This window comes from Mustela nigripes, chromosome 2 (genome assembly GCF_022355385.1).
Source record: "Mustela nigripes isolate SB6536 chromosome 2, MUSNIG.SB6536, whole genome shotgun sequence".
Lineage (NCBI taxonomy): Eukaryota > Metazoa > Chordata > Mammalia > Carnivora > Mustelidae > Mustela > Mustela nigripes.
In genome coordinates, this window is record NC_081558.1 from 101,585,301 (window position 1) to 101,609,860 (window position 24,560).

The 24,560-nt window shown below is 52.3% G+C and overlaps 1 protein-coding gene across 18 annotated transcripts in view; it reads right to left on the reverse strand.

The window, feature by feature from the left end:
• The window catches only part of TNK2 (tyrosine kinase non receptor 2), a 45,743-nt gene that overhangs the window by 11,708 nt on the left and 9,475 nt on the right, over positions 1-24,560 (reverse strand). For 8 of the 18 annotated variants that reach the window (XM_059391167.1, XM_059391162.1, XM_059391165.1 and 5 more), the window contains exons 1-7: positions 10,793-10,885; positions 6,770-6,950; positions 5,629-5,699; positions 3,483-3,704; positions 2,321-2,473; positions 1,568-1,845; positions 1-127 (exon numbers count right to left, since the gene is read on the reverse strand). In XM_059391167.1, the coding sequence (XP_059247150.1) occupies positions 1-127; positions 1,568-1,845; positions 2,321-2,473; positions 3,483-3,704; positions 5,629-5,699; positions 6,770-6,950; positions 10,793-10,870 (1,110 nt within the window). In that variant the 5' untranslated portion in view covers positions 10,871-10,885. Of the gene's footprint in view, positions 128-1,567; positions 1,846-2,320; positions 2,474-3,482; positions 3,705-5,628; positions 5,700-6,769; positions 6,951-10,792; positions 10,886-13,538; positions 13,648-24,560 lie in introns of those variants that run through there. The other 10 variants (XM_059391173.1, XM_059391168.1, XM_059391166.1 and 7 more) reach the window with 8 other exon arrangements.

Consider the following 24,560-nt stretch of genomic DNA (forward strand, 5'->3'; position numbering starts at 1 on the left):
CTGACTGCCGTTGAGACCAATCCAGGGCTCCTGGCCATAAGTGAACATCTCCCACAGTGTGACCCCAAACATCCAGGTATCACTGGCATGGGAGAAGGTACGTGTCTTCAGGCTCTCAGGAGCACACCTGACAGAAGCAGAGGTCACACAGAAAGCCTCTCAGAGCACGCCCACCGGATATTAAACACTCACTCAACATGTGGTGGGCCTGTGTGCCAGGCTCACCAGTAGGTACTGGTGACATGAGTGAAGTGATCAGGGACAGGACTTACTGACTGGGGGAGGCACAGACTTGTGGAAAATCATCTATGCTCATGTCTTTATTCCCCTGGAGCCTGGGCGGGATGAGGGGGAAGTCTGCAGGTCAGGGAAGCAGTTGGGGGTGGGGGGAGGTCAGGGGTTCCAAGAGTCAGTGAGGGGGAGGAGATGGGATGAAATCTCAGGCTGTTTTCTAACTGTGGTGGGAGGAGGACAATTTCCGGATTTGGGGCAGGATCCTGGGATTTGGGTCATTTCAGCAGGAAGGTGTGGGTGGGAAATTTGGATAGGGTCTGGGGAAGAACCGAAATGGCTGGAAACAGTTATACTAGCTTCACCCAAGTATCCCACACTCCCTCTGGGACTCCCTTTTGGGTGAGACAGAGAAATGCCACACAGTGTAGGCAGCAGAAGGGCACTCCCTGGGGGGCTAAGGTGCAGGGTGTCGGGCAAGCCAACCTAACAGAACCAGAGACTCTCTCCTGGGACTGGAGAGGTGGCCCTGCCACTCCAAGGGGGCGGGACATGGGGACAGTCACTCAAGATCCCCAAGTCTCATGTTCCTCATCTGTGAAACAGGAGTGACAATAACCTGCTCGTCTCACAGTGGCTGTCATGAGGGGACTTCATCATTTACCACCCCACCTGGGATGCCTGGGTATGAAGGGGGCACTGTTATTGATTCCAGAACAATAGGCAAAGTCCGGAATGTGTGGTCACCCCACATATAAAGTAGGTTATTAATTAGAGGGGGCCATGCAACCCGGGTTAGAAGGATCTTCTGGCAAGGAGAACCAGGCCTACTCCTTGCAGCCCAAAGAGGGGACCACAGTCCTTCAGGGGTGTCTGGAAGCAATGGACCACGATGGCTTAAGCAAGGAGAAGCTCACACAAGGGCTGGCACAGGGTCAGGTACCCTCCACGCACAGGTTAAAGTCCCTGTCAGTCCCCCAGGCCCGGCATGGTCCAGCCCTGCCTGAGGCTAGCTCTCCCTGGAACGTACTTGCCGACCAGTCTGCCTGGCTAACTGCAGACATTTCGGGAGCTTCCTACGGAGTCCTCCAGAAAGCCCTTCCGAGCCCCCACAGTCCTCACCCCTGTGCATCACACTACCCAGCACATAGGCCCAGAGAATTCCTAGATGGATGAGTGGATGGACTACACACGAGACAGGCACCCAAGGTCCAGAAAAGACAAAGGCTACTGTGGTCATTGAAGCCCTGGGGGGCTCCGAGGCCGGGGCATGCAGGGACCGGGATGGAGCAGGGCAGTGCCCAGACCCGATGAGCTGGCAGCTCCTGTCCCTCACCAGGCAAAGGGCACCTTGCGATGCTCCTGCATGACGTAGTGGTCGTCATTCTGGGGCAGCGCACGCATCAGCCCGAAGTCCCCAATCTTGACCAGGTCACGGGCAGCCAATAGCAGGTTCCGGGCAGCCAGGTCTCGGTGAATGAAGCGTTTAGACTCCAGGTAGCCCATGCCCTCGGCCACCTGCACAGCATAGCGGCTCAGAGTGCCCAGGAGGAAGTGGCCCTGGTGCTTGCGTAGCCGGTCCAACAGCGATCCGAGCGGCGCCAGCTCTGTCACCTGAGGCCATGGGGCAGGCAGGAGGAGTCAGTGTGGCAGAGCCCGTCCTATTCCCCCATTCCCCATGCTGGGTTCCCAGATCCTCTGCTGAAGGCCAAAGCCATGCTCCTCCCTGGCCTGTCCTCTGGGGACCTCTAGGCCTTCTCCAGCTCCCCAAGCCTCTCCCTCCAGGTAACGTGGGAACCCGAGACCCCGAAAGAAGCAACCGCAGAGGCTCAGATTAGAAAATTCTAAAAATGAAACTCTAAGGCCAGCCCCTCTGATGAGTGCAACTCTCTGCCAGTGAGCACAAACAAAACCCAAAGATAGACACAGGCTCCAGTGGCCACAGAACCAGGCCCGGCCCCATCAGGTAGGAGACCCACGCATCCTTCATCAGGGTGGAGGGACGAAGCCCAGCGCAGGCAGGGGGACAGGCAGATCTGGGGGCCCAGAGACCCTGCCTGAGCCCCCGGCCACTAGCTGCAGCACTCACCATCTTCATGGGTGGCGTGAGCACCACGCCATAGAGGCGAATGAGGTTGCGATGGTCCAGTGAGTGCATGGCGTTAACCTCCCGGATGAAGTCGTCCATGGCTTCGGGCTGGCTCAGCACGTCAGGCTTCAGGCACTTCACAGCCACACTCACCTGCCCGGGGTGGGGATGGGGTGGGGTCAGGACAGGTGCCGGGCTCCAGTGCTCTGTGCCAGCCTGCTCCTCCCTCCGACTCAGTCCGAACAGCCCTGACTCGGGTCTGCTCATCTGGGTGGGCGAGGACGTCACAGGGGCCTGTGGCCTGGCTGGGGCAGGGCCTCCCCTTCCTGGGGAAACGCCCAGGTGAAAGAGCAACTCGACAAGAAGAGATGATCAGTGTGGTGACAGAGTATTAAAATGCTGTCATAAATGGACTACTAAAAATGTTTTTGGTGTGGAAGGAAAACACTGTAAATACAATGCCAAAAGGAGCGCCTAGTGGCTCAGTGGGTTAAGCATCTGCCTACAGCTCAGGTCATGTTCTCCAGGTCCTAGGATCAAGCCCTACATCTGCTTTTCCCTCTCCCTCTGCCTCTCCCCCCACCCCCCACCCCCCGCTTGTGCACACTCTGTCTCTCTCTAATGAATGAAGTCTTAAATATATGTGTATATATGTTTATATACACATATATTCCCAAAAAGCTACATATATGGCCAAAAACGAACCTATAGTGAGAAAAATCAAAAGAGTGCTTCCCGTGGAGGAAGAGGACACTCAGTGGAGGGACAAGAGGGAGCCTTCTGGGGTGCTGGGACTGTTCTCTGTCACGATCGGGGCAGTGGTTACATAGGTCTGTGCATTCATAAAAACTCACTAAGTTGAAATGCCAACTCTGCTTCCTGAGTGGTGGGATTACAAACAACTGTTTTTTCGTATTTTTTAAATAATTTCTGAAGTTTTATAATAAGTACATTATTTTTGTAACTTAAAAAAAGAAAGAGACGTGTCTAGTTAAAGCTGAGCATGGAGTCCACAGCAAGCCCCTTTCCGACCTATGCCCAGCCCCATTCACATCCCAGTAGAGGGGAAAGACCTGCCTCAGAGGCAGCATTGAGGACACTATGCCAGAGTCTCATAGAGGCCTGTCCCTCTGCCGCACCCCACTGGACCCAGAAAGCTCACCGTCTTCCCCGAGGGGGCATCCCACTCGCCCCTGCGCACCACGCCAAAGGAACCATCTCCCAGCTTCTCGAAGAGATGCAGGTCCTTCTCCCCAATGAGGCAGGTGAGGCTCTGCAGGGGCCCCTCCCCTGCTGGGCCCCCTGGTGTGGGTGAGGTCTTCCGGAAGGTGCTCTGAGAGTGATGAGGAGGGAACTCAGCCTCCAGTCGCTTTCCACTGAACACCTGTTTAAAGGCAGCCAGGGGCCAGATGGAAGCCTGAGGTCCCGGAGCAGGTCACTGAGCCCTGCCCCACAGGATCGTCAACTAGGCCTCCAGAGAGGTCCTGGCTTTGCCAAGCTGCCAAGGGGCAGCCGGGCTGGAGGCCCTCCCCTCCTCTAGACCACACCCTCAAACAGGAACCCACAGTCTCAGTGTAGCCTCAGGGTATGTGCCAGAAATGGACTGACAGGCATGCGGCTTATGACTGCTGTGGCCCTACACCCAGCTGTGGGGTCAGAGAGAGCCCAAAGCCCCTCCAGACCCATCTTCTGCACCACCTGTCCCTCCCTGTCCCCCTCCCAAGCACAGACTCCAGCCCCTAACCCGAGCAGATGGGCAGGAGCCCGAGGGGCCCTCCACAAACACCTCCCTTTCCATTTTTAGCCCTGGCCCCTTCTCTGGGTTGCCCATTTGGCGCTGTCTGTCTCCACCCTCCCTGGGGAGCTGACTGCCCTTCATCCTGCCAGGGGAGAGGATAATTTGAGCCTGAGGCTGGACCATGAATGTGTGTGTGTGTGTGCGCAGGAGGAGGGGGGTTGCAGATGAAGCAAGGCCTGGGAAGACAGCTGAGCTCCTGGAGGGGCGCCTAGAGCTGAGAGCTGAGAAAGGAAGACTGGAGGGGATTCTGCAGCCTGGGCTGTGGAGGGACAGGGCCAAAGGTCGGGGGACAGGAGGAAGGAGGCCTTGAATAGCAGAGTTGGCCCCATCGATCTGACTTGGCCCTCTGCACTGGGGCATCCGAAGCCTTGGCCTCAGGCTCCAGAGCTCCATTTGGGCCCCTGGCCCCCAAAGGTTGGCAGAGCCTTATCTGTATGGGTTAGGAGGTGTCTCCAATATGAAGGCCTCTTCTAGGCTCTGCTCTGTCCCTCCTCCCAGTAACTAAACTACCTTATGTTTGCAGGCAGTGTTCAGCTAAAAAGGCCCTTCACAGCCTTTATTTTAAGGGACCCTCTCCACTGCCCAATGAGGTGAGCTAGACAAGTGTCGCCCGCACTCCCTCTGAACACAGGCCTCAGGTCCGGACAGGTTCACCGACCAACCTGAAGACGTCCTATGGGGTGGTCCACCACCCCTGAATCCAGGCGCTCTGCACAGCTCTTCCCTCTTGCCTCTATCCACCCAACAAACTCATCTTTCCCTAAAACCTGGGCAAGGGACCAGGACAATGTCCCCAGAAAAGGCCACAGAGTCCCAAGAGACAGCCCCTTGGCCAGATCACAGCCAGGAAATCTCTGCTGCCCAATCCTGGTCCAGCTGTTCTGCCCTGCCCACCCCCCACCCCAGCCCTGAGGCCAGAAGCAGGGAGGGAAGGCCCTGGCTGGTTCACTTCCTCTCACATTGTCTTCCAGACAATGGGCAAAGTTCCACTGAGTCAGACCAGGGACTCACCACTTCAGAGACCCAAATTAGGACAAAGGGAGAAGGGGAGCAGGCAGTGGGGAAGGAAGCTGTCAGCAGGCCCAGATGACCAGAGAAACCCCCTGCCGACCAGAGAAAGTGGGGGAGGAGGGAAGCCAGGCAAAGATGTCCTGGGTCCAGACAGTCCCCACCACTCTGCCCTGGACACTGGCCCCAAGAGGCAGACAGAGGAAGGGCTCAGGTTACCTCATGCTTGTCAGCAAGTGCCTGTTCCACGCCCAAGGCGACTGCACAGCGGGCGGGGGCGGGAAGACATCATGGCACACGGGCTACTCACATGCCCTCTCCAGTGGGGACGAGACACTTAGCTGGGCAGTTCTGTAGGCACCCTGCCCAGTAAGACCCTGGAGGAGGGAGGTCTGGACCAGGTACAAATCACACCTGCCTGGGCTCGGGGGAGATCCCCAGGACTGACCTCACAGGGAGGCCTGCGCGGCTGCCCGCCCCATCTCACTCCTCATCCACGCACCTTGCTCATCCAAGACTTGCGTTTGCACATGGCCTTTCTTCTCTTCACAGCCTCCCACAGCCGCCGCTGGCCTGCGGGGAAGGAAGGGGTTTCAGATGTTGTTAAGGTAGCTCATATCCCCCAGAGAAGCTGCCCAGCTGCATCCTTCCTTGGTCCCCCTGGGGTGCATCCACCACTAGGTACTGCCCAGCACAGTGACACCAGGAAACAGACCATTCCAACCAACCAGGGGCCACAGTTAACCAGACGCATTCCACATCTAGGCAGGGTTCTGGAACAAGAGGGAGGCGTTTAACCACCAAAATTGAACAACAGTGGTCTTTTTCCAGCATTCAAGAAAAAAAATAAATAATGGTAATGGGTAGAATTTGCCCACTTTTGAGTTTTTTCTCCCATTTTATTATGTTCCTGGCATCAGATACCAACTATCTAAGCCAAAACTAGCCTATGTCAATGTCTTCTTTAGCATGTTATTACTTATTTAGCTATTTTAAGCTGAATGTACTAATAAGTTTCTAATGCAAGGAATAAATACCATTGCTTCTAGATGTTATAGTCAGTACTTTTAGGATAAATACATAGGAAAAAAATGAGTTCAACTGACATGGCAGATCGTGGTTCATGGGAAAGAGACAGAATGAGTTCACTATACAGCAGATCTTTGTGAGAAAGAGACAGATTAAGAAAAAATGGACCAAAATTAACCATCTGAGGGTTTCTTATCTTCTCCTAGTCACACAGATCTCTGGACCCCGGCCCCTCTGGGGTTCAGAATGGTGAGCAGGGCAGACTCAAGTCCACATTCACAGTGGAGAAGGAGCTGAAGGAATGCATCCCCAAATGTCTGAACAAGCCAGAAAGGGTGTATGTTTAATCCTAAGTCTCCAGAGCTCTAAGACTGCCTTGTCCTCCAGCTCCAGGTCACCGTTCCCACTGCCAACTGCTCTCTTGCGCTCACGGTGCGCGGCATCTACCGATGGCCCTCCAGCCCACCATGGGGGCTCCAGGACAGGCCACGGGCGTCCTCGGCTCTGCCACCCCAAGCCAGGAGGAGAGCTCTTCCACGCACTTGGCCATCCTGAGGGCAGAGAGGTGAACGGTCAGTGGGGAAGCAAGCGGCAAGGCCAATGTCCCCACCTACCGGGCCGGCCCATGCCGATCTTCTCCAGGTCCTCATTCTTGACATACTCGAAGTGGGACAGGCGGGTGACGTTGAGGTCATCACGGAGCCGCAGGAAGTACTGCTGCAGCTGCACCTCGGACAGCAGCTCCAGCAGCCAGCCCGTGCCCTCCTCCGGCTGCATGCTGCTGCTCCCCAGCCTCTGCGGGGGGAGGGGTAGGGACGGCTCAGGGACCTAGGGTGTGGGCGGGGGGGGGGGGGCCCCCCCCCCCCGGGCCCCGGGGGCCCCCCCCCCCCGCGGGGGGGGGGGGGGGGGGGGGGCCGCCGGGCGGCCGGGGGGGGGGGGGGGGGGGGGGGGGGACCCCCTCCCCGAGGGCCCTGGGCTCACCCACCTCCTGCTAAGCTGCTTCAACGAAGGGCCCAAATCGCCTGCCCGCTCCCCCAAACTGTACAGAACGCCATGCAAGCCCTGTGCGCTCTTCCCACTGGCCACAAGGACTGAGCTGCGACAGCCGGAATACAGCCCAAGCCCTGGCGTCGGGGTCTTAAGTCCCAACTGCATCTGCGGCTGAGTGACCAGAGAGCCACCACTGTTCTCAGAGGCACAAACCCTATGAGAACCACGAAAACTACTGATTGTGTCTCCAGGAAAACAGATACATTCTTACAAGGTTTTCATTAAAAAACTGGGGAGGAGTAGCAGGCTGGCTCAGTCAGTAGAACATGTGACTCACTCAGGGCTGTGAGTTCAAGCCCTGCACTGAGCATAAAGATTACTTAAAAATAAAAATTTTCTAGGGTCACCTGGGTGGCTCAGTTGGTTAAGTGGGCACTCTTGATCTCAGCTCAAGTCTTGATCTCACAGTCATGGGTTTGAGCCCCGCACTGGACTCCATGCTCGGTGTAAAGCCTAATTAATATACATATATACATGTACTTTAGTTGGTGGGGTACAGGGTCCCTTGAGACCCACCCATAGGGTCCCCAGACCTGATGGACCCCAGAGAAAGCACTGTGGACTAGATGAGCTCTGAGTTCCACCAAATGCCTGACATCAGCAGAGCCTCCCCTCCCAATCCGAAGACCATCCCACAGGAGACCACTTGAGTGCCCGAAAGGACCACACAAGCGAAAGATAAAAAGGGAGCAGAGGCTGGGATGGCCTTTTATTTATTTATTTTTTTAAGATTTTATTTATTTATTTGACTGAGAGAGACAGCGCAGACATACAAGCAGGGGGAGCGGCAGGCAGAGGGAGAAGCAGGAGCAGCTTTGAGCAGAGAGCCCAATGTGGAACTTGATGCCAGGACTGTGAGATCATGACCCGAGCCGACGGCAGACACTTAACTAAACCAACCAGGTGCCCCTGGGGTGGACTTTTAGATGCCGGCTCAAAGAGGCAGCCCTGCTTAGCTCCACTGACCGCTGTCACTACAGACTACTGTCCAGCGTCATTAAAGCTTCCAATTTTTTCAAGGAATACTGGAAATCTGAATCTAGATGTGAAATATCGCCACTAAAATTCTTTTTGAAAAGGTAATATATGCACATGGTAAAATATTCAAAAGGCACACAGGAGCCATGAATTCTCATCCCCCTGCACTCCTGCACAGTCACATAGCCCCCCACCCCCAAAGCCAGTTGCCATAAATGACTTCTCCGTATCCTTCCAGAATGTTTCTCCCAACATTCACCCATCAGCCACACCATTCTCTTCCTTGTTTTCACTTAATATTACATCTTTCTCCTAACTTTTTAACTATGTCAGCCAATTCAACCCTGAAACACAGACACACATGCGTGCACACGCATATGTATTCTGTGCTGGCCAAGCAAAATACAAGTGTAGGCTATAATCAGCCAATGGGCCACCAGGGAGCAACCTGTGACGTACACTCTCTGCGGCTTAGAGAAGGAGGACACAGGGGCCCCCCTGAAATGAAATAACCTGACGGACTGAACCCAAACCCATCCTTGTCCAAGTAAGATACCACAGAGCTGAGGGCTGACCCGCATTCAGTTCCCCACCAAAGAAGAACCATGAGAGGGAAAAGGCCAGCGACCACTCAACCGCTCTCCAACAAGTCAGAGGTGGCCTTGGGCCCCAGCTCTCACCACCAGGCGCTCTCAGAAAAGCAGACACTGACAGCTCAGGCCCGCCACGCATCTCTTGCCCCCACAACTCCCCATGGCACTGCCAGCCCAGTGCCAGGACTTCAGACCCCCAGGCAGTTCAGGGCAGTACAAAGAGTGACCCATGGGATAGAGAGGCCCTCAGTTCAAACCTGCGCCCCCCCGCCCCCCTGCAAAGGCAGTTGAGCCACAGGGGTGTTCCAAACTTCAAGCTGTGACCCTTTACCCAGATGGTTCTCCCGAGAGCTGGACGGCCCCCTAGGGGACATTCTTGGTTGTCATCATGTTGGGGGTCCACAAGAGGCATATTGTGGGTGGTTGGGAGATAAGAACACAAGTTATCCTGTAACATACAGGGCAATCTCACTCACTGTCCCACATCCCACACAACTTAGTTCATGCAGGTGAAAAACAGGTTTATGATCATCTGAACCTAGAACTGAATCCCATCTTACATGTGAACAAAAGTTATTTTGCAGTTTCAATATACACTGAACCCTCCTCCAATGGAACTAACGCGTAAGCTGAGGGAAAACTGGCCTTTGTTTTGTTCAGAACTCACTGCAAGTTATTCGCTAGTCAGAAAAATGTCACTGAAGGCAACCTGCCTTTATGATTTCAAAACTCCCCTCTCAGTCAGCACCTGCAGGCGCGGCCCCCACACTGACTGGAGGGCTCAGCGCTGACTGCTTCTTCCTGTCAGAACGTCCCAACATATCAGAATACCTAAAACATCATCCTCATTTTTGTGTCTCCTTCAAACTACAGGTGACATCATATTGGCGGGACTATACACATGGTAAAAAGGACATATTTCTAATAATTTAATTGAAGAAGAGTAACAGTAAAAATAACTCTGACACCTGAACTCCACTTATTATACGCCAGGCACGGTTCTAAGCATCTTGCTGCATTAACTCACCTCTCCTCAACTAAACTATCTGTTACACACAAGGGAGCATGGATATGAGAGGGCAGGAAGCTGTCGCTTTCCAGAAGAAGGCCCCAAGGGCACACTGCGAAAAATCACTGACTGTAGCTCTTGGCGGCCTAGCCAGTACTTCCACCACCACTACCCTGTCCCTGGACCAAAGGGACTGCACCCGCTGTGTGCCCCAACATGTGCCTGCCAGCAGGGCAAGCAGTCTAAAGACCCCCCTCCTCTTCTTGCCCAGGCTCCAAGTTTCACCAGGCTCCTCACTGCCACCTTCCCCTGGAGGCAGCTGCTCCTCAGAACAGCTCAAAGCCATGCCCTAGGTGGTCAGGACTGGGGGAGACACAGAGCCCTTCCCCTGAAGCTGCTCAGAAAGCCCAGCCTGGCCTGCTTCTCTTCCCTGAGACACCAGCGAACAGATCTCCCTGCTCAGCTGGACACTCCCCTCCCTGCTTCTCCAGCCCCAGGAACTGGGCTGCTCTGCGTAGGGGTGTGCGGGGAACTAGAAGAACACTGGGATCCCAGTGAGGGGAAGCAATCAGGGTCTCAGTCCTGACTCTACCGCTGGACGAGCCCCCTCCCCTCGGCTAAGTGCCCTTTCCACAGCAACTTTCTTTGTCTGCAGAGCATGGGGAGAACACTGGCCCAGCTTCTCCCCAACCCTGCTCACACTCTCCAGTTCTGCGTGTGCCTGGCCCCCAGCACACCTGCAGTCCCACACCTATGTCTGACGCAGGGCACAGCACTCTCCTGGCGCGCACACTTCCCTCGTACATTTTTCTAACACACGCACCAACCAGGATGCAGGGGCCAACCAGGATGCAAGGGCCGAGGGGAGAGGCCCTAAGCCCAAAACCCCTATCAAGTCCTCAGCCATTCCCGTTCCTGTACTCTACCCCTCAGTGAACTGCTGGCTCTGCGGGGGGGCCTGGCCCAGTCCCCAGTCAGTCCTACTCACACCCCCAGCCCCCACTCACTGTGTACAGGCGTCGCCGTAGTCTGGCCAGGAGAGGGAAGGAGAGCTCTAGGCCAGGGAACCGACGAGCTGCTGGCATCTCCACGAAGTTGGACCCCCTGACCAGGTCACTGGGGCTCTGGCCCAAGAAGTGGGGGAGCAGGGACTTTAGCTCCTGAATTCAAGGTTCTGCCCAGAATGGAAGTTGACCAGAGGTCTGTCCCAGGAGTTCCCCAAATCCCACTCCAAGGGTGGGAAATGGGGCAGAAGAAGAGGGCGGGCCCCTTTTCTCTGCTGCACAGCTGTTTCCACAGCTGGCTGGTCTGGCAGGAGCAGGTTAGCTCTTCTCCAGGCTGGCTGCAGCCTGGGTGCTCTGTCCTGTTTCTGACTTCTCTTTAGTGCAGTGGTCACAGCTCAGCCCTACTCCCTGGCTCCCCCGCCTGACCGCCCTCCTCCCTCCTCCCTCCCTCCCCAGCTGAGCAGCTCTGACACTGGCTGAAAAAGGACCTTTCTGAATCACTGCCAAGAGGGTGGCTGGAATGGGGGGACTCTTCCTCCCAGCCACCCGCGCTGGCCCCCCCCTGCCTCCCCATACACAAGGCCCCCTGTCTCTGGCTTCCACCCCAACCCCCATAGTTGCAGACAACTCCTGGGATTTTAGGGTGGGGGCTATGTGAATCAAGCAGCAATGTACAAAGAGGGGCTACAGGCTCCCAGGGACAGATACCCCTCACTCCTGGGCTTGTCTGGGGCTGTGGGGGCTAGAAGACAGCCTGAGTTGGGGGCTTGGGCCCCAGACAGTCATTTTCGGGCCCTGTAGGCAGACCCCTCAGAGACCCTCCCCCATCTCCAAGTCCCAGCCTTGGCTGGGCGTCTCCTGGCTCAGACCCTAATGTGGCCCCGTTACCCTGGTGCCCGACGGAAATAGGAGTCCGGCAGCCTGCCAGAGTGGGGCAGTCCAGCCAACAGTAAGGGGGGGTTGTGGGGGTGAGGAATCTCCACCCCCTCCCCTGGGGTTGCCTTGCACTGCCCACAACATCCAGGGTGCCTCCTCCCCCAGACCAGCTGGCTTAGATCCAAAGCCCCCTCAAAACAAACAAATATGCCCCCCAACCCTGCTGGGATGCCCCCACCCCAAAGCAACAGGATTCCAGACTATAAGATGTTTCTTGTACAGCACACCCCCACAAAGACAACAGCCTCAGCTAAAAGGAACTGGAGATACTCCATCAAGCCCCCATAGGCCCCCCATGTTCCTACAGCTGACAAATGATCCCTCTGCCCCTCCTCAAGAGTACCAGCTGCTCTCACACCCCCCTCACTACAGCCCCCAGACACACCTGACAGCTGCAGGAAGTCCTCACAGTCTCCCTCAGCAACCCCTCCCCACCCCCCAGCAGCCATGCCCAGGGAGCCCACTTCTTGTATACTGCTCTCTTGTCCCTATCCAGCTGGCTACCGGCTCTGGGAACCCCAGCTGGCTGGTGGGGCAGGCAGCTGGCTGAGTGTTTTGGGGAGTTAGCATCTTGGGCTCTCTTTCCAGGACCTCTCTTAGGACCCAGAGCTTCCTAGCAGGGAGTTTACCTGAAAGATCAGCCATTTCCTGCCCCAACCCCATGGGGCAGGGGGGGGGGTGTTGCTGGAGGGGATAGGTATGTAGGGGGTGTGGGTATTGGTGGACACTCCCAGCACTCAGTCCCTCTTACCCAGCCCCAGGTCATCACCATGAAAGCTTGTGGAGCCAGCCAGGTACAGCCTCCCCTTGGTCCAGTGAATCACCAGTCTGAGACTGGGGTCAGAACTAATGAACAAGATGAAGTCAGGCTGAGGTCACTCTGGAACTGACTTTTCCCCAAACCCTGGCAGACAATACCCGTGGCTCAGAGAAGCCTACTGCCTACTTCCCACCAGGCACCACCCTGAAGGAGCTCTGGGGACCTGACTTTAGGAAACAATTTAAGAAAAATTACTCCCTCTACTTTAAGACAGGGGCTGCTGGGTCAGAATGGCCAGATTAAAAATCCTAACTACCCCCCAAAAGATTGCCCCAAATCCATCAGAACCCCACACCTAACTCTTCCCTTAGATGTCCGGTAAGAACAAGCCTCAGTAGCTTGCTTAGCAATACAGCTGGAAAAGGTTGTGAGGAAAAGCAAAGCATGGTCAGAGGTCAGAGGTCAGAGCTCAGGCAGTTCTTGGACCCCTTCTCCTAGCCCTGGAAAACACCCTCCACCTTTTCTGTCCCCCTTTGTCCTATCAGCTACCGCCCTCTGCCGACCAAGAGAGAAAGTGCATGATCTCCAAGAAGGGAAGCAGACAGGATCATCTTTTTTCTAAAGCAAACAAGGACATTTGGCTTCATATGCATATTCGGAAAGTAAGTGGGAATGTCCAGGGAACAAGGACTCAGTGCCCATAAAAGACTACACCCAAATCCTGGCATTGCTCCTGGAGGCTCCCATGGAGAGCGGAAGAAAGCCCAAAAGACAGTTTAATTGCGTCCCTGAGAACCCAGAGACACTGAGGCAGGTGGCAGCATCTGTAATCCGTAATTACCACCAATCACTGGCCCCTCACCCAACACCTACACACACGAACACCTCTTACCCAGCCCCCTCAACCCCCATGATCCCTCTGGGGGCCCAGAAGCACAGATACCCCTCACTCCTGGGAGGCTGCTGCAGAGCAGAGCTGGGCCCTCAGCTCACTGGCGGGTGATGGGGTCTACCACCGGGGTACCTGGCTAACCCCCAGGCTTCTCCCATTACCTGTGGTCCCTCTTCACCCCCAGCCAGGCGCTGATACGCAGATCTCTCCCCCATGGCACCCACACTCCGGGCACTGGGGCCAGGGAGGGGAGCAGAACCCTCCCGCAGCCCCCGCCCCTCCGGCGGCACCGGCAGCCGCAGCGTCACTGCCCTGCGTCCTGAGGGGCCGGGCCTCCAGCATCCTCCAGAAGGGCAGGGGTTGCTAGAGCGCCTCAACCGGGGAGGCAGGTCTATCTCCCCCACCCAACCCCCCCCCACACCCGCCCACAGCCTCTCATCGGCGGCTGGCTGGCCGGCCAGAGCCTGAGCCCAACCCAGATGGTCGCGGTCGCCTGCACTGCGCTACGCCCCGCCCCTCCCCCAACCCTGTCCCCAACCTCCATTCCAAGGAGCCGCCGCCTCTCCGCACCACCACCCGCTGACCCCTGGAGACAGCCAGGTGCCGTGGCGTGGCCCCACCTCCGATGACCTGCAGGGCTACAGCTCCCCTCAGCTCCTGGGCCACCCCCTGGACTCCAGGACTCCACCGCCACCAATTAGCTCCTGGGGATTCAAAAAGGAGCCCCCTATTCCATAAGGAGGTCCATCCAAGAAGCTCACATAAGCTCCCACCTGACTTGACCTGAGACCCCTCCCCTCCTTCGGGCCTGATGCCTATCCCTCCACTCGCCCGGCTTCCACACCACCAGGCTCCAAGCATGCGCCCACCTGCTGGGCTCCCTGCTGTTCCACTCAGCATTCCACTCCCTCTGTGCCCAAGAACCTGCCCAGCGGTGGAAGCCATGCCTCCAGCACCCGGAGACCACAGGCCGGCCCAGCCCCACGCTTTTTCCCAGCCCGGCCTTGACATCTTCCTGCCTGCCCCCCTTCCCCTCCCCCAGTGGGCCTGGGAGCTCAGGGCAGGGCACTCCGCTGTGGCTGACCTCTGGCCTCAGCAGTGTGCCTCGAGTGCCCACACTCCCTGCGGGAGGAGGCGCTCCAACACGTGCCCACACAGGGCTCTGCCATCCAGCACTGGGGTGAGGCCATTGCTAGCAGAGGAAGTCCCACTGCTGAGCTCCTCCTCTCCCAACTGGCCTGAGGGCCCCACAGTACCCCACGCACCCTCTCATTCTACAGGCATCTGAAGCATCCACTGATTCCTTAGTGCCAGGTATTTAGGGCTGAGCTCAGGAAACCCTCCCCTTCCGGGGCTGGGCCGAGGAGGGGGTGATGCTGAGATACCACTCCCCTTCATACACCCCCAACAAACTCAACGTCAAGACTGAGGAGGAGACTAGGTGCGTTCCCACAAGGCTCACTCCCCTCACAAGCTCGTTCTCCACCCAGAAGCATGCTGGGGTGGGGGATGACCCTGCCAGGCAGGGGATCTATTCAAGGCAGAAATTCCTGGGCACCTTACCACAGCTATAGCAGAAACTAGCTTTGTGGGAGGGAGGCTATAAGAACCCAAAGTCAGGAGGCTGTGCTGACCCAAAGTCAGAAGAAAAGAGGCTGAAAATGCCAGGCCCATCACTGGATGAAGAGTCTGCTCCAAATCATTCCTCCTCCCTGCTTTCTCCAACTCCCCTGCTTCCTAATGCCATCCTGCTATAAGATATCCACAGGATCCAAACCACCTCTAGGATCTGAGGAATCCACCCTACATGAAACCCCTTCACCTGCCCCCCTCTCTAAAGGCAGCTGGAATGGCTAGGAACCAGCTTGCCTCTGGTGTCCACTTCCTTCCCCCAGCCTCTCCAGCGGCATCAGTGAAGTGACAGATCCACACTGAGGAGCAGACATGACATGTAATTTCCGGCCAAGAGATTTTTTCCAAAACAATCTACCGTATTCTTGGGAATATATGCCAACCTCAACTCCAAGCCAGCCCTCTCTTACCCCCACCCTCCCTCTTCTCTAAGCCCTGGAGGGAAAACAATGTATTGGGGAAAAGGAGGGGGGCTTATAGTTCCTCTCCCAGCCAGAAAATTATCTTGCCTCCACATGCCAGCCCCACCAAGCCCAGTCAGCCTCAGCTCACCTGTTGTACACAGGCCCCAAGCTTCTGAACCAAAGCCAGGCTGGCTCCCCTTGGGACCTCATCCCAGAGGGAACTGCAGCAGGCAACCCCACACCTTCAGGTCAGGCCAGGTCTGACATCACACTGGTCTGGGGAGGAGGCTGGCCTGGGGCCAACAGAGAGAGGGGGTGATTCAGACACACACCATCGCTGTCCACACCCTCTCCATTTCCAGGACGCAGGGCCCAGCCCCTCCCAGGAGAGCTTGGCAAGCTGTGGTTCTGAGGAGAGACAAAGCTGAGGCATATTGGCTTAGTGGTGCTGAGCCCACAGGCCCCAAGTCCAGCCCTGGAGCCTCTTCACCCATCTCCTTAACTGATGTTTCCCAAAGACTTCAGAATTCACCCTTCCTTCTCTCAGTGGATGCCCTGCTTGCTCGGTGTCACTTTCTCTCCTCCTGGGGTTCCAATTACCACGTGCTCTGTCTCCATTTCTAACCTCCTGAAGCCCTAGGCCCACGTTTCCAGACAGTTCCAGGATAGTTCCACCAGGACGATGCACAGGTACCACATATATATTCAAACTGAGCTCATGAGTACCCCCCTTAAAGCTAGCTAACACATGTTCCTATATCCTGACTGAAAATATCACAAGCCAACACTGGCCACCCAGGCTAGAAACCTCACTCCCACCTCTCCCAACCGTAACTCCCTACCTTCCCCACTGGGCAAGCCACAAAATCCAATCAATACCAATAGGATCAAGAATCAGACAGACCGGGCGCCTGGGTGGCTCAGTGGTTTGGGCCGCTGCCTTCGGCTCGGGTCACGATCTCAGGGTCCTGGGATCAAGTCCCATATCGGGCTCTCTGCTCAGCAGGGAGCCTGCTTCCCTCTCTCTCTCTCTGCCTGCCTCTCTCTCCATCTACTTGTCATCTCTCTCTGTCAAATAAATAAATAAAATCTTTAAAAAAAAAAAAAAAGAATCAGACAGACCTGAGCTGAAATCTTGGCTCTTGTCAGTTTCTAGTTGGGCAACTTTTGGGCAAATGACTTAACCTCTAAGACTCAATTTCCTCATCTGTATAATGGGAATAACCAGCACATCCTTCGTAGAGTGCGGATTCAATGAGATAATGAATAGCACACTTAGTACAGCACCTGGCACACAGCTGCCTATTGCTGTTAGTGCTATTGCCTATTGCTGAAGTCCCTCCCCTGCTTCTATCCTGTAACTCCTCAATAAGCCAGATACAAGGTGCTTCAGGATCCACTCCTTGCCTATCTGTCACCTCCACACCTTATCATTTTCCTCAAATGTCTCCATATTCCAACGAAATCAGATACATGCCCCTTCCTGATATAAAATCCATGAGCAGAAATGAGTTGCACTTCTAAACACAATGAGATAGAAGAAAGAGAAATTAAGGAGTTAATTCCATTTACAATTGCGCCCCAAACCATAAGATACCTTGGAATAAACCTAACCAGGTTTAGGTGAAGGATCTATACTCAGAAAACTACAGAACACTCATGAAAGAAATCGAGGAAGACACAATGAACTGGAAAAACGTTCCATGCTCATGGACTGGAATAACAAAGTTGTTAAAATGTCTATGCTATCTAGAGCATCTATACATTCAGTGCAATCCCTATCAAAATACCATCAACCTTTTTCACAGAGCTAGAAAAATAATCCTAAGATTTGTATGGAGCCAGAAACAACCCTGAAGAGCCAAAGGAATGTTAAAAAAGAAAACCAAAGATGGTAGCATCACAATTTCAGACTTTCAGCTCTATTACAAAGTTGTAATAATCAAGCCAGTATGGTACTGGCACAAAAACAGACACAAAGATCAATGGAACAGAATAGAGAACTTAGAAATGGACCCAAATCTATGGCCAACTAATCTTTGACAAAACAGGAAAGAATGTCCAATGGAAAAAAGACAGTCTCTTCAGCAAATGGTGTTAGGAAAATTGGACAGCCACATGTAGAAAATGAAACTGGACTATTCCTTACACCACACACAAAAATAGACTCCAAATGGATGAAAGACCTCAATGTGAGACAGGAATCCATCAAAATCCTTGAGGAGAACGCAAGCAGTCACCTCTTCAATTTCAGCCACAGCAACTTCTTGTAGATATGTCTCTAAAGGCAAAAATGAACTACTGGGACTTATCAAGATAAAAAGCTTTTGCACAGCAAAGAAAACAGTTGACAAAACCAAAAGACAACCAATTGAATGGCAAATGGCATATCAGATAAAGGGCTAGTATCCAAAATCTATAAAGAACTTACCAAACTCAACACCCAAAGAAGAAATAATCCAATCAAGAAATAGGCAGAAGACATGAACAGACATTTCTCTAAAAAAGACATCCAAATGGCCAATAGACACCTGAAAAATTACTCAACATCACTCAGCATCAGGGAAATCAAATCAAAACCACAATGAGATACCACCTCACGCCAGTCAGAATGGCTAAGATTAACAAGGCAGAAAATGACAGATGCTGGTGAGGATATGGAGGAAGGGGAGCCCTCCTACACTGTTGTTGGGAATGCAAGCTGGTGCAGCCACTCTGGAAAGCTGTATGGAGGTTCCTCAAAAAGTTGTAAAGAGAGCTACCCTACGACCCAGCAACTGCACTACTGGGTATTTACCCCAAAGATACAAATGTAGTGATCTGAAGGGGCATGAGTACCCCAATGTTTATAGCAGCAATGTCCACAATAGCCAAACTGTGGAAAGAGCCTGGATGTCCATTGACAGATGAATGGATAAAGAAGATGTGGGGTGTGTGTGTGTGTGTGTGTGTGTGTACACCCGTACACAATGGAATACTACTCAGCCACCGAAAAATGGATTCTTGCCATTGGCAACGACATGGATGGAACTAGAGGGTATTGGGCTAGGTGAAGTAAGTCAACCCAAGAAAGACAATTTTCATATGATCTCATTGATATGTGGAATTTAAGAAACAAGGCAAAAGATCATAGGGGAAGAGAGGAAAAAATAAAACAAGATGAAATCAGAGAGGGAGACAAACCGGAAGAGACTCTTAATCATAGGAAACAAACTGAGGGTTGCTGGAGGGGAAGTGGGTGGAGGGATGGAGTAACTGGGTGATGGACACTAAGGAAGGCATGTGATGTAAGGAGCACTGGGTGCTATATAAGACTGATGAATCGGGACACCTGGATGGCTCAGTTGATTAAGCAACTGCCTTCGGCTCAGGTCGTAATCCCAGAGACCTGGGATCAAGGCCAGCACTGAGCTCCTTGCTCAGAGGAGAGCCTACTTCTCCTTCTGCTTGCCACTCCCCCTGCTTGTGTGCTCTCGCTCCCTCTCTGACAAATAAATTTTTAAAAAAAAATTTTTTTTAAATAAAGGCTGTTGAATCACTGAACTCTACCGCTGAAACTAATAATACACTAGATGTTAACTGAATTTAAATTTTAAAAAAATTTTTAGGAAGATATTTGCCCTTCCCTAGACCTACTCCCTCCTTTAATTTTAATGTCTCTGAACTATTCTCTTCGTGATGGTTCTTCTCTTTGTCTACATGATGATACATTCCTCAAGACCCATGTCATCTCCTCTGTAAACTGCCATTTCCTACCCCCCCAATTTTTTTTTTTTGCCATTCTTTCTGTTACTGTTAAAATGATATTTGAAAACAGGAACGGTATAAACATATAATATAGTTCACCCTTGAACAACATGGGTTTGAGTAAGGCAGCTCCACTTATATGTGGATTTTTTTCCAAAAATATGGTACAGTACTGGAAATGTATTTTCTCTTCCTTATGATTTTTAGTAACATTTATTTTTCTCCAACTTACTTTGTTCTAAGAATACTGTATACAATACATATAGCATATAAAATATGTGCTGACTGCTTATGTTATTGATTAATTTTTTCAGTTAAGAGTAGGCTATCAGTAGGTAAGTTTGGGGGGAGTCAAAAGTTACGTGCAGATTTTCAATGTGCAGATTTACGTGTGAGAGGGATCAGCAGCCCCAACCCCAAAATTGTTCAAGAGGCAACTACAGTATAGAACATGTAAAAAATAGCCAAATGAACTTGAAAATGTTTAATTATCCATCATGCTCTGATCCTTAATGGGTAACTATTTTTATAACAATCTGTATTGGTACATAATTCTACTGAGAGTTCTATACACAAACCTCTACTGTGGTTTGTACCTTGTAAAGTCACCATCTGTTTTCATCTGTCAACTTGAAGGCAGAAGCCAATAAGGTACCTGGCCAAGAGAGTTTGCTGAAAGGGACTTCAAACCCATAAGATGGACCCTGGAGAAAGGAAGGCTGCCTTACTTCCAGCAGATACCAGGAATAAGGCTCACTGTCTCCCCCCCTCCACCCACCCTGGCTTTGCTCCCTCCCAGTATTTCTAATCCAGAAAAGCAAGCACCTTTGTGGAGAGAGGGGCTGCCAATTTCATAACAGCCCCTCCTGTCCCAGAACCACTAAGCTACTTTGCTCCCGCAAAGCCGGTTCAGCACCTGGGAGGACACAGGCAATCCCTCTGGCAGAGAGAGCCCAGAATCAGCCTTCTGGAGAAGGCTGCATTCTCACTAGATTCTGCAGGGACAGCTGGAGTACACACACCGTAGCGTTAATGGGAAGGAAGTCCAGTTTGTCAGGCATCCCATCCTTACCAAGGTGGGGGGAAGGCAGAGTACATAAGCAGATACAGGGACCCGCTAAGCCTCCTCTTCTTCGAGTGCAGCAGAGGTGTGAGTTCCAGAGAAGAAAGGAAAGAATCTGACTGAACACCACTGCACAGACCCCCATCAAACTCAACACCTCCCCACTTGTACCAACTTGGTCTTGAAAGTATTCTGGTGCTGTTTCATGCTCCAGCAGTTCAAGAGTGGCCTGCCAACCCTGATGCCCAGAGACAGGACCCTGAGAGCCCTAACACGTTCCTGGAGCATTCCTCCCACCAACAGAACACCACCCATGTGTGGTGGAGGATAAATTCCAGCAGCTGTCTGGGTTTTGTGCACATGCACCCCAGGCACGTCCTGGTGCCAGCGCTGGGATGCGGGTTCTGCAGAGGGCCATCTCTTGCCAATCCTCTGGCCCAGGCATCGTCACCACAGCACCAGTGATGCAGTGACTCCCGGGGAGGGAGGAGGGAGGCAGTCCAGCTGCTGGCAGCCAGCCACTCCCAGAGCTCTTACAGGGCTGGTCCTTGCCTAGCTCTCCGCCTGCCGGCTCAGGCCTCACCCCACCCCCACCCCTTCAGCAAAAGCCTAGAGCTGAAGGGGCCCATTGTAGAGCCCTGGAGGTGGGGTGGGGAAAGAAGCCAGGGCTGGGACTGGTAGAGCATTTATTCTGCAAGAAGGACTGCTCGTCCCCTCTGGACCACATCCATAACCAGAACCCCAGGAACTAGCAACACCCAGTGCAAGACAGGCGGCAGGGCGCAGGAGAGGAAGAGTCAAAAGAAAATTAGTTAACAAAAAATCCACTGCAAAAGAAATGTTGAACTACTTCCCACCCACTATATCCTGCCTCTCCACTTTAGCAATAACGGAACTGAGAACCTGAAAGGGAAGGGACTTGCCCAGTTCAAAGCACTCACAGGGCTATGATCTGGACCTGGGGGAGTGATTCTTTTCTAGCCACAGAGGGGCAGCTATGCCAAGCCAGGGAGGAGTAAAGATGAGGGGCCAGAAGAGGAGACCTGCTTTATTAAGAGACACAGCAAATAGGAGACAGGCAGAGAAAGGTAGAACCTGGTGTTCTCACACCAAGCTGAGGCCCTTGGCTCCAGGGCTCCCAGGAGGCACCATTGCTGAAGGAAGAGACCAGGCCAAAACTCTTAACTCCAACCCCCTCTCAGTCACTTACCATGTACCTACTACGTGCTCACCCTGTGCAAGGGTTTAGGGAAAATAAAAAGGCAGGAGAAGTTACAGTCTGTGTCCTCAAGAAGATACTATGCGCAGGTTCTTTTTTTTTTTTTTTTTTTAATGGAAAGCAATGGATTTTTTGTTAACTAATTTATTTTTTTTTAAGATTTTATTTATTTATTTGACAGACAGAGAGAGAGATCACAAGTAGGCAGAGAGGCAGGTGGGGGGCGGGGGAAGCAAGCTCTCTGCTGGGCAGAGCTGGATGCAGGGCTCGATCCCAGGACTTTGAGATCATGACCCAAGCTGAAGGCAGAGGCTTAACCCACTGAGACACCCAGGTACCCCAACTAATTTATTTTTAATAATCTCTACACCCAGTATGGGGCTCAAACTCAAGATCCCAAGATCAAGAAATGGATGCTTACCCCACTGTGCTAGCCAGGTGCCCCTATGTACAGGTTCTTTAAAAGCTTTATCTAGGGGTGCCTGGGTGGCTCAGTGGGTTAAGCATCTGACTCTTGATCTCAGTTCAGGTCTTGACCTAATTATTAATTAGCTCTAATGATCTTGATCTAAGATCTAATTATTTTTATCTAATTATTAATTTAAAAACAAAAATTCTTTATCTGCATTGACTGATTACAAACCTCCCCTTACTACCCTGCATTATTCCTGTTTTACAGATGAGAAAACTGAGGTTTGGAGAAGTGACCAGGGTCACGGAGAGAGTAAGAGAGAAAGCCAGAACTCAGCTCCTATACAGCTGCACACTGCATTTCTTGGCTCAAAGATGCGGGCCCACAGAGTCCTATCATTAAAAATATACGGAATGGAGGCGCCTGGGTGGCTCAGTCATTAAGTGTCTGCCTTCGGCTCAGGTCATGATCCTAGGGTCCTGGGATTGAGCCCCGTATTGGACTCCCAAATTGGTCCCTCTCCTGCTTTCGCTGCTTGTGTTTCCTCTCTCTCGCTGTGTCTCTCTCTGTCAAATAAATAAACAAAATCTTAAAAAATATATATGTATATTTATACATACTGAATGAATTCAGGGATTCTGTGAGGAAGTTTAAGGAGAGGATAGAGGTTTCAGAAAAAGACAGGAGATTGCATACCCACACATAGTTCCACTCCTTCCCGAAGCCCCACCAAAACTACAATTTTAAAAAGAGAAAATAAAAACTTTAAGAGAAATTTGTTGAACAGCAGAAGTCCCTAAGGATGGGAAGGACAGCAGAAGAAAGAACCACAACAAAATTTTGGAAGCTGGAAAGCAGCTGGGCCAATGACAAGTGGGAGCCAAGCTGAGAAAAGTCACAACCCCCAAGGTGAGAAGCATCTAACTGACCCCACCGAAACCTCAAACAGCTTGGGAAATGGAAGTCTCAAAAACCTCTCCAAGAGGAAGAGGTGGCAGAGGGTAAAGTGCTAAAAATATAGAGTATTATTTAAAAGCTATTTAAGAAGCAGTAAGACCTCCCCCCCCCATGAAATGCCAATTGAATATTACCCCCACCTTAAAAGACCACCAGAGACATGAGTCAAAGCCAATCAGCAAGGGTCGTTTATTGCAGGTTCGAACCTGGACCTTCACCCACACCGTACAAAGCCATTGGGTTACTATCCTTCTACCATCCTGTAAAAGGCAGGGATTCCCCTAGAGGGGATAAATGGAACATCCCTTCAGGCACAGAGGGCCTGACTGGAGAATGGGGGAGGGGAGGAAGGGGCAGGGGGGGGGGTGTGCGCGCACACACTACATCAAAAATTAGGAAAGCATACATAGATGTTGAGATTCCAGTCCCCTTCTTTACTTCTTCCTTGAACATGGAGCCTGGCTTCCACCTTTTGGCAGGAGACAAGAGTGTCTTTTCTGGATAGTGCCTGGGTGGTTCAATCATTAAGCGGCTGCCTTCAGCTCAGGTCATGATCCCAGAGTCCTGGGATCAAGCCCCACATGGAGCTCCCTGCTTGGCGGGAAGCCTGCTTCTCCCTCTCCCACTCCCCCTGCTTGTGTTCCCTCTCTCACTGTGTCTCTCTCTGTCAAATAAATACATATTTTTTTTAATTTATTAAAAAAAACAAAAAGATTGTCTTTTCTGGTGACTCTGACCAGGTCAAGAAATACATAAAGATACAAACACCAGTTCTCAACAAATGGCCCATCCAGGTCACCACACAAAGGAGCTCCATCAACAAGCCCATCCAGTGCTGTAGCTTCCCCACCTCAGCTGAGTGCAGACAACACAAAATCACCAGACACCCAAGGCAAGCCTCTAACATGGAGGAGAGAGAGCAAAATACATAGGAAAAGACAACCAAGAGGAAACAAACTATGCAGGAGAAGAAAATTTCAGACAAAAAAACGCTCATTAATATATATTCAGAGAGACAAAATATTGTCTTTCTGGATATTATTGGGGGGGGGGATTACAAACACAGTAGGTGACATACAAAATTCAACAGATGCTTCCCCACTCCAACCAGCAGAGTTTGGCCCACAGCAGGTGCTCACTCATAGTATCTATGGATAGATGGATAAATGGATAAATGAAGTAGTGATTCTCAAACTTTAATGCACACAGATCACCCAGGACCTTGTTAAAGTGCAGATTCAGATTCCATGGATATGAGGTAGGCCCTAAGATTCTCCATTTCTAATAAGCTCCCAAATGACACATGGTTTGGTCCAGCAGACCACACTCTGGGAAGCAAGGGTCTTCTGGAGCTGTTCTTTGCACTGGCTAGGCATTAAAATTACTTGGAGCTAGCAGAGTGTCCACGTGGCAGCCCCACCCATTGAGACTCTAATCAGCTTAGTCTAGATGAGACTGAGACATAGCTTAAAGCCTCTCCAGATGAATCCAGACCAGAGTTGAGAACCAATGCTCCACAGAAAGCCTGTAATCGTGTCAATCATTTGACCTGGCCAGAACTGTCCTGTTCTCCCCCACTGTTGACACTGACCACTCTTTCTGAAGGCCCTTCTCACCGTGGCCATAAGCATCAGTTTACAAGATGACTTACTACACCGATGATGCTTCTCAATTCTGTGTAAGTCCCGTTAATGTCAGTGGATGGAGAAATCATTCTATTGAATTCCCAAGATATTCATTCTGAGAATG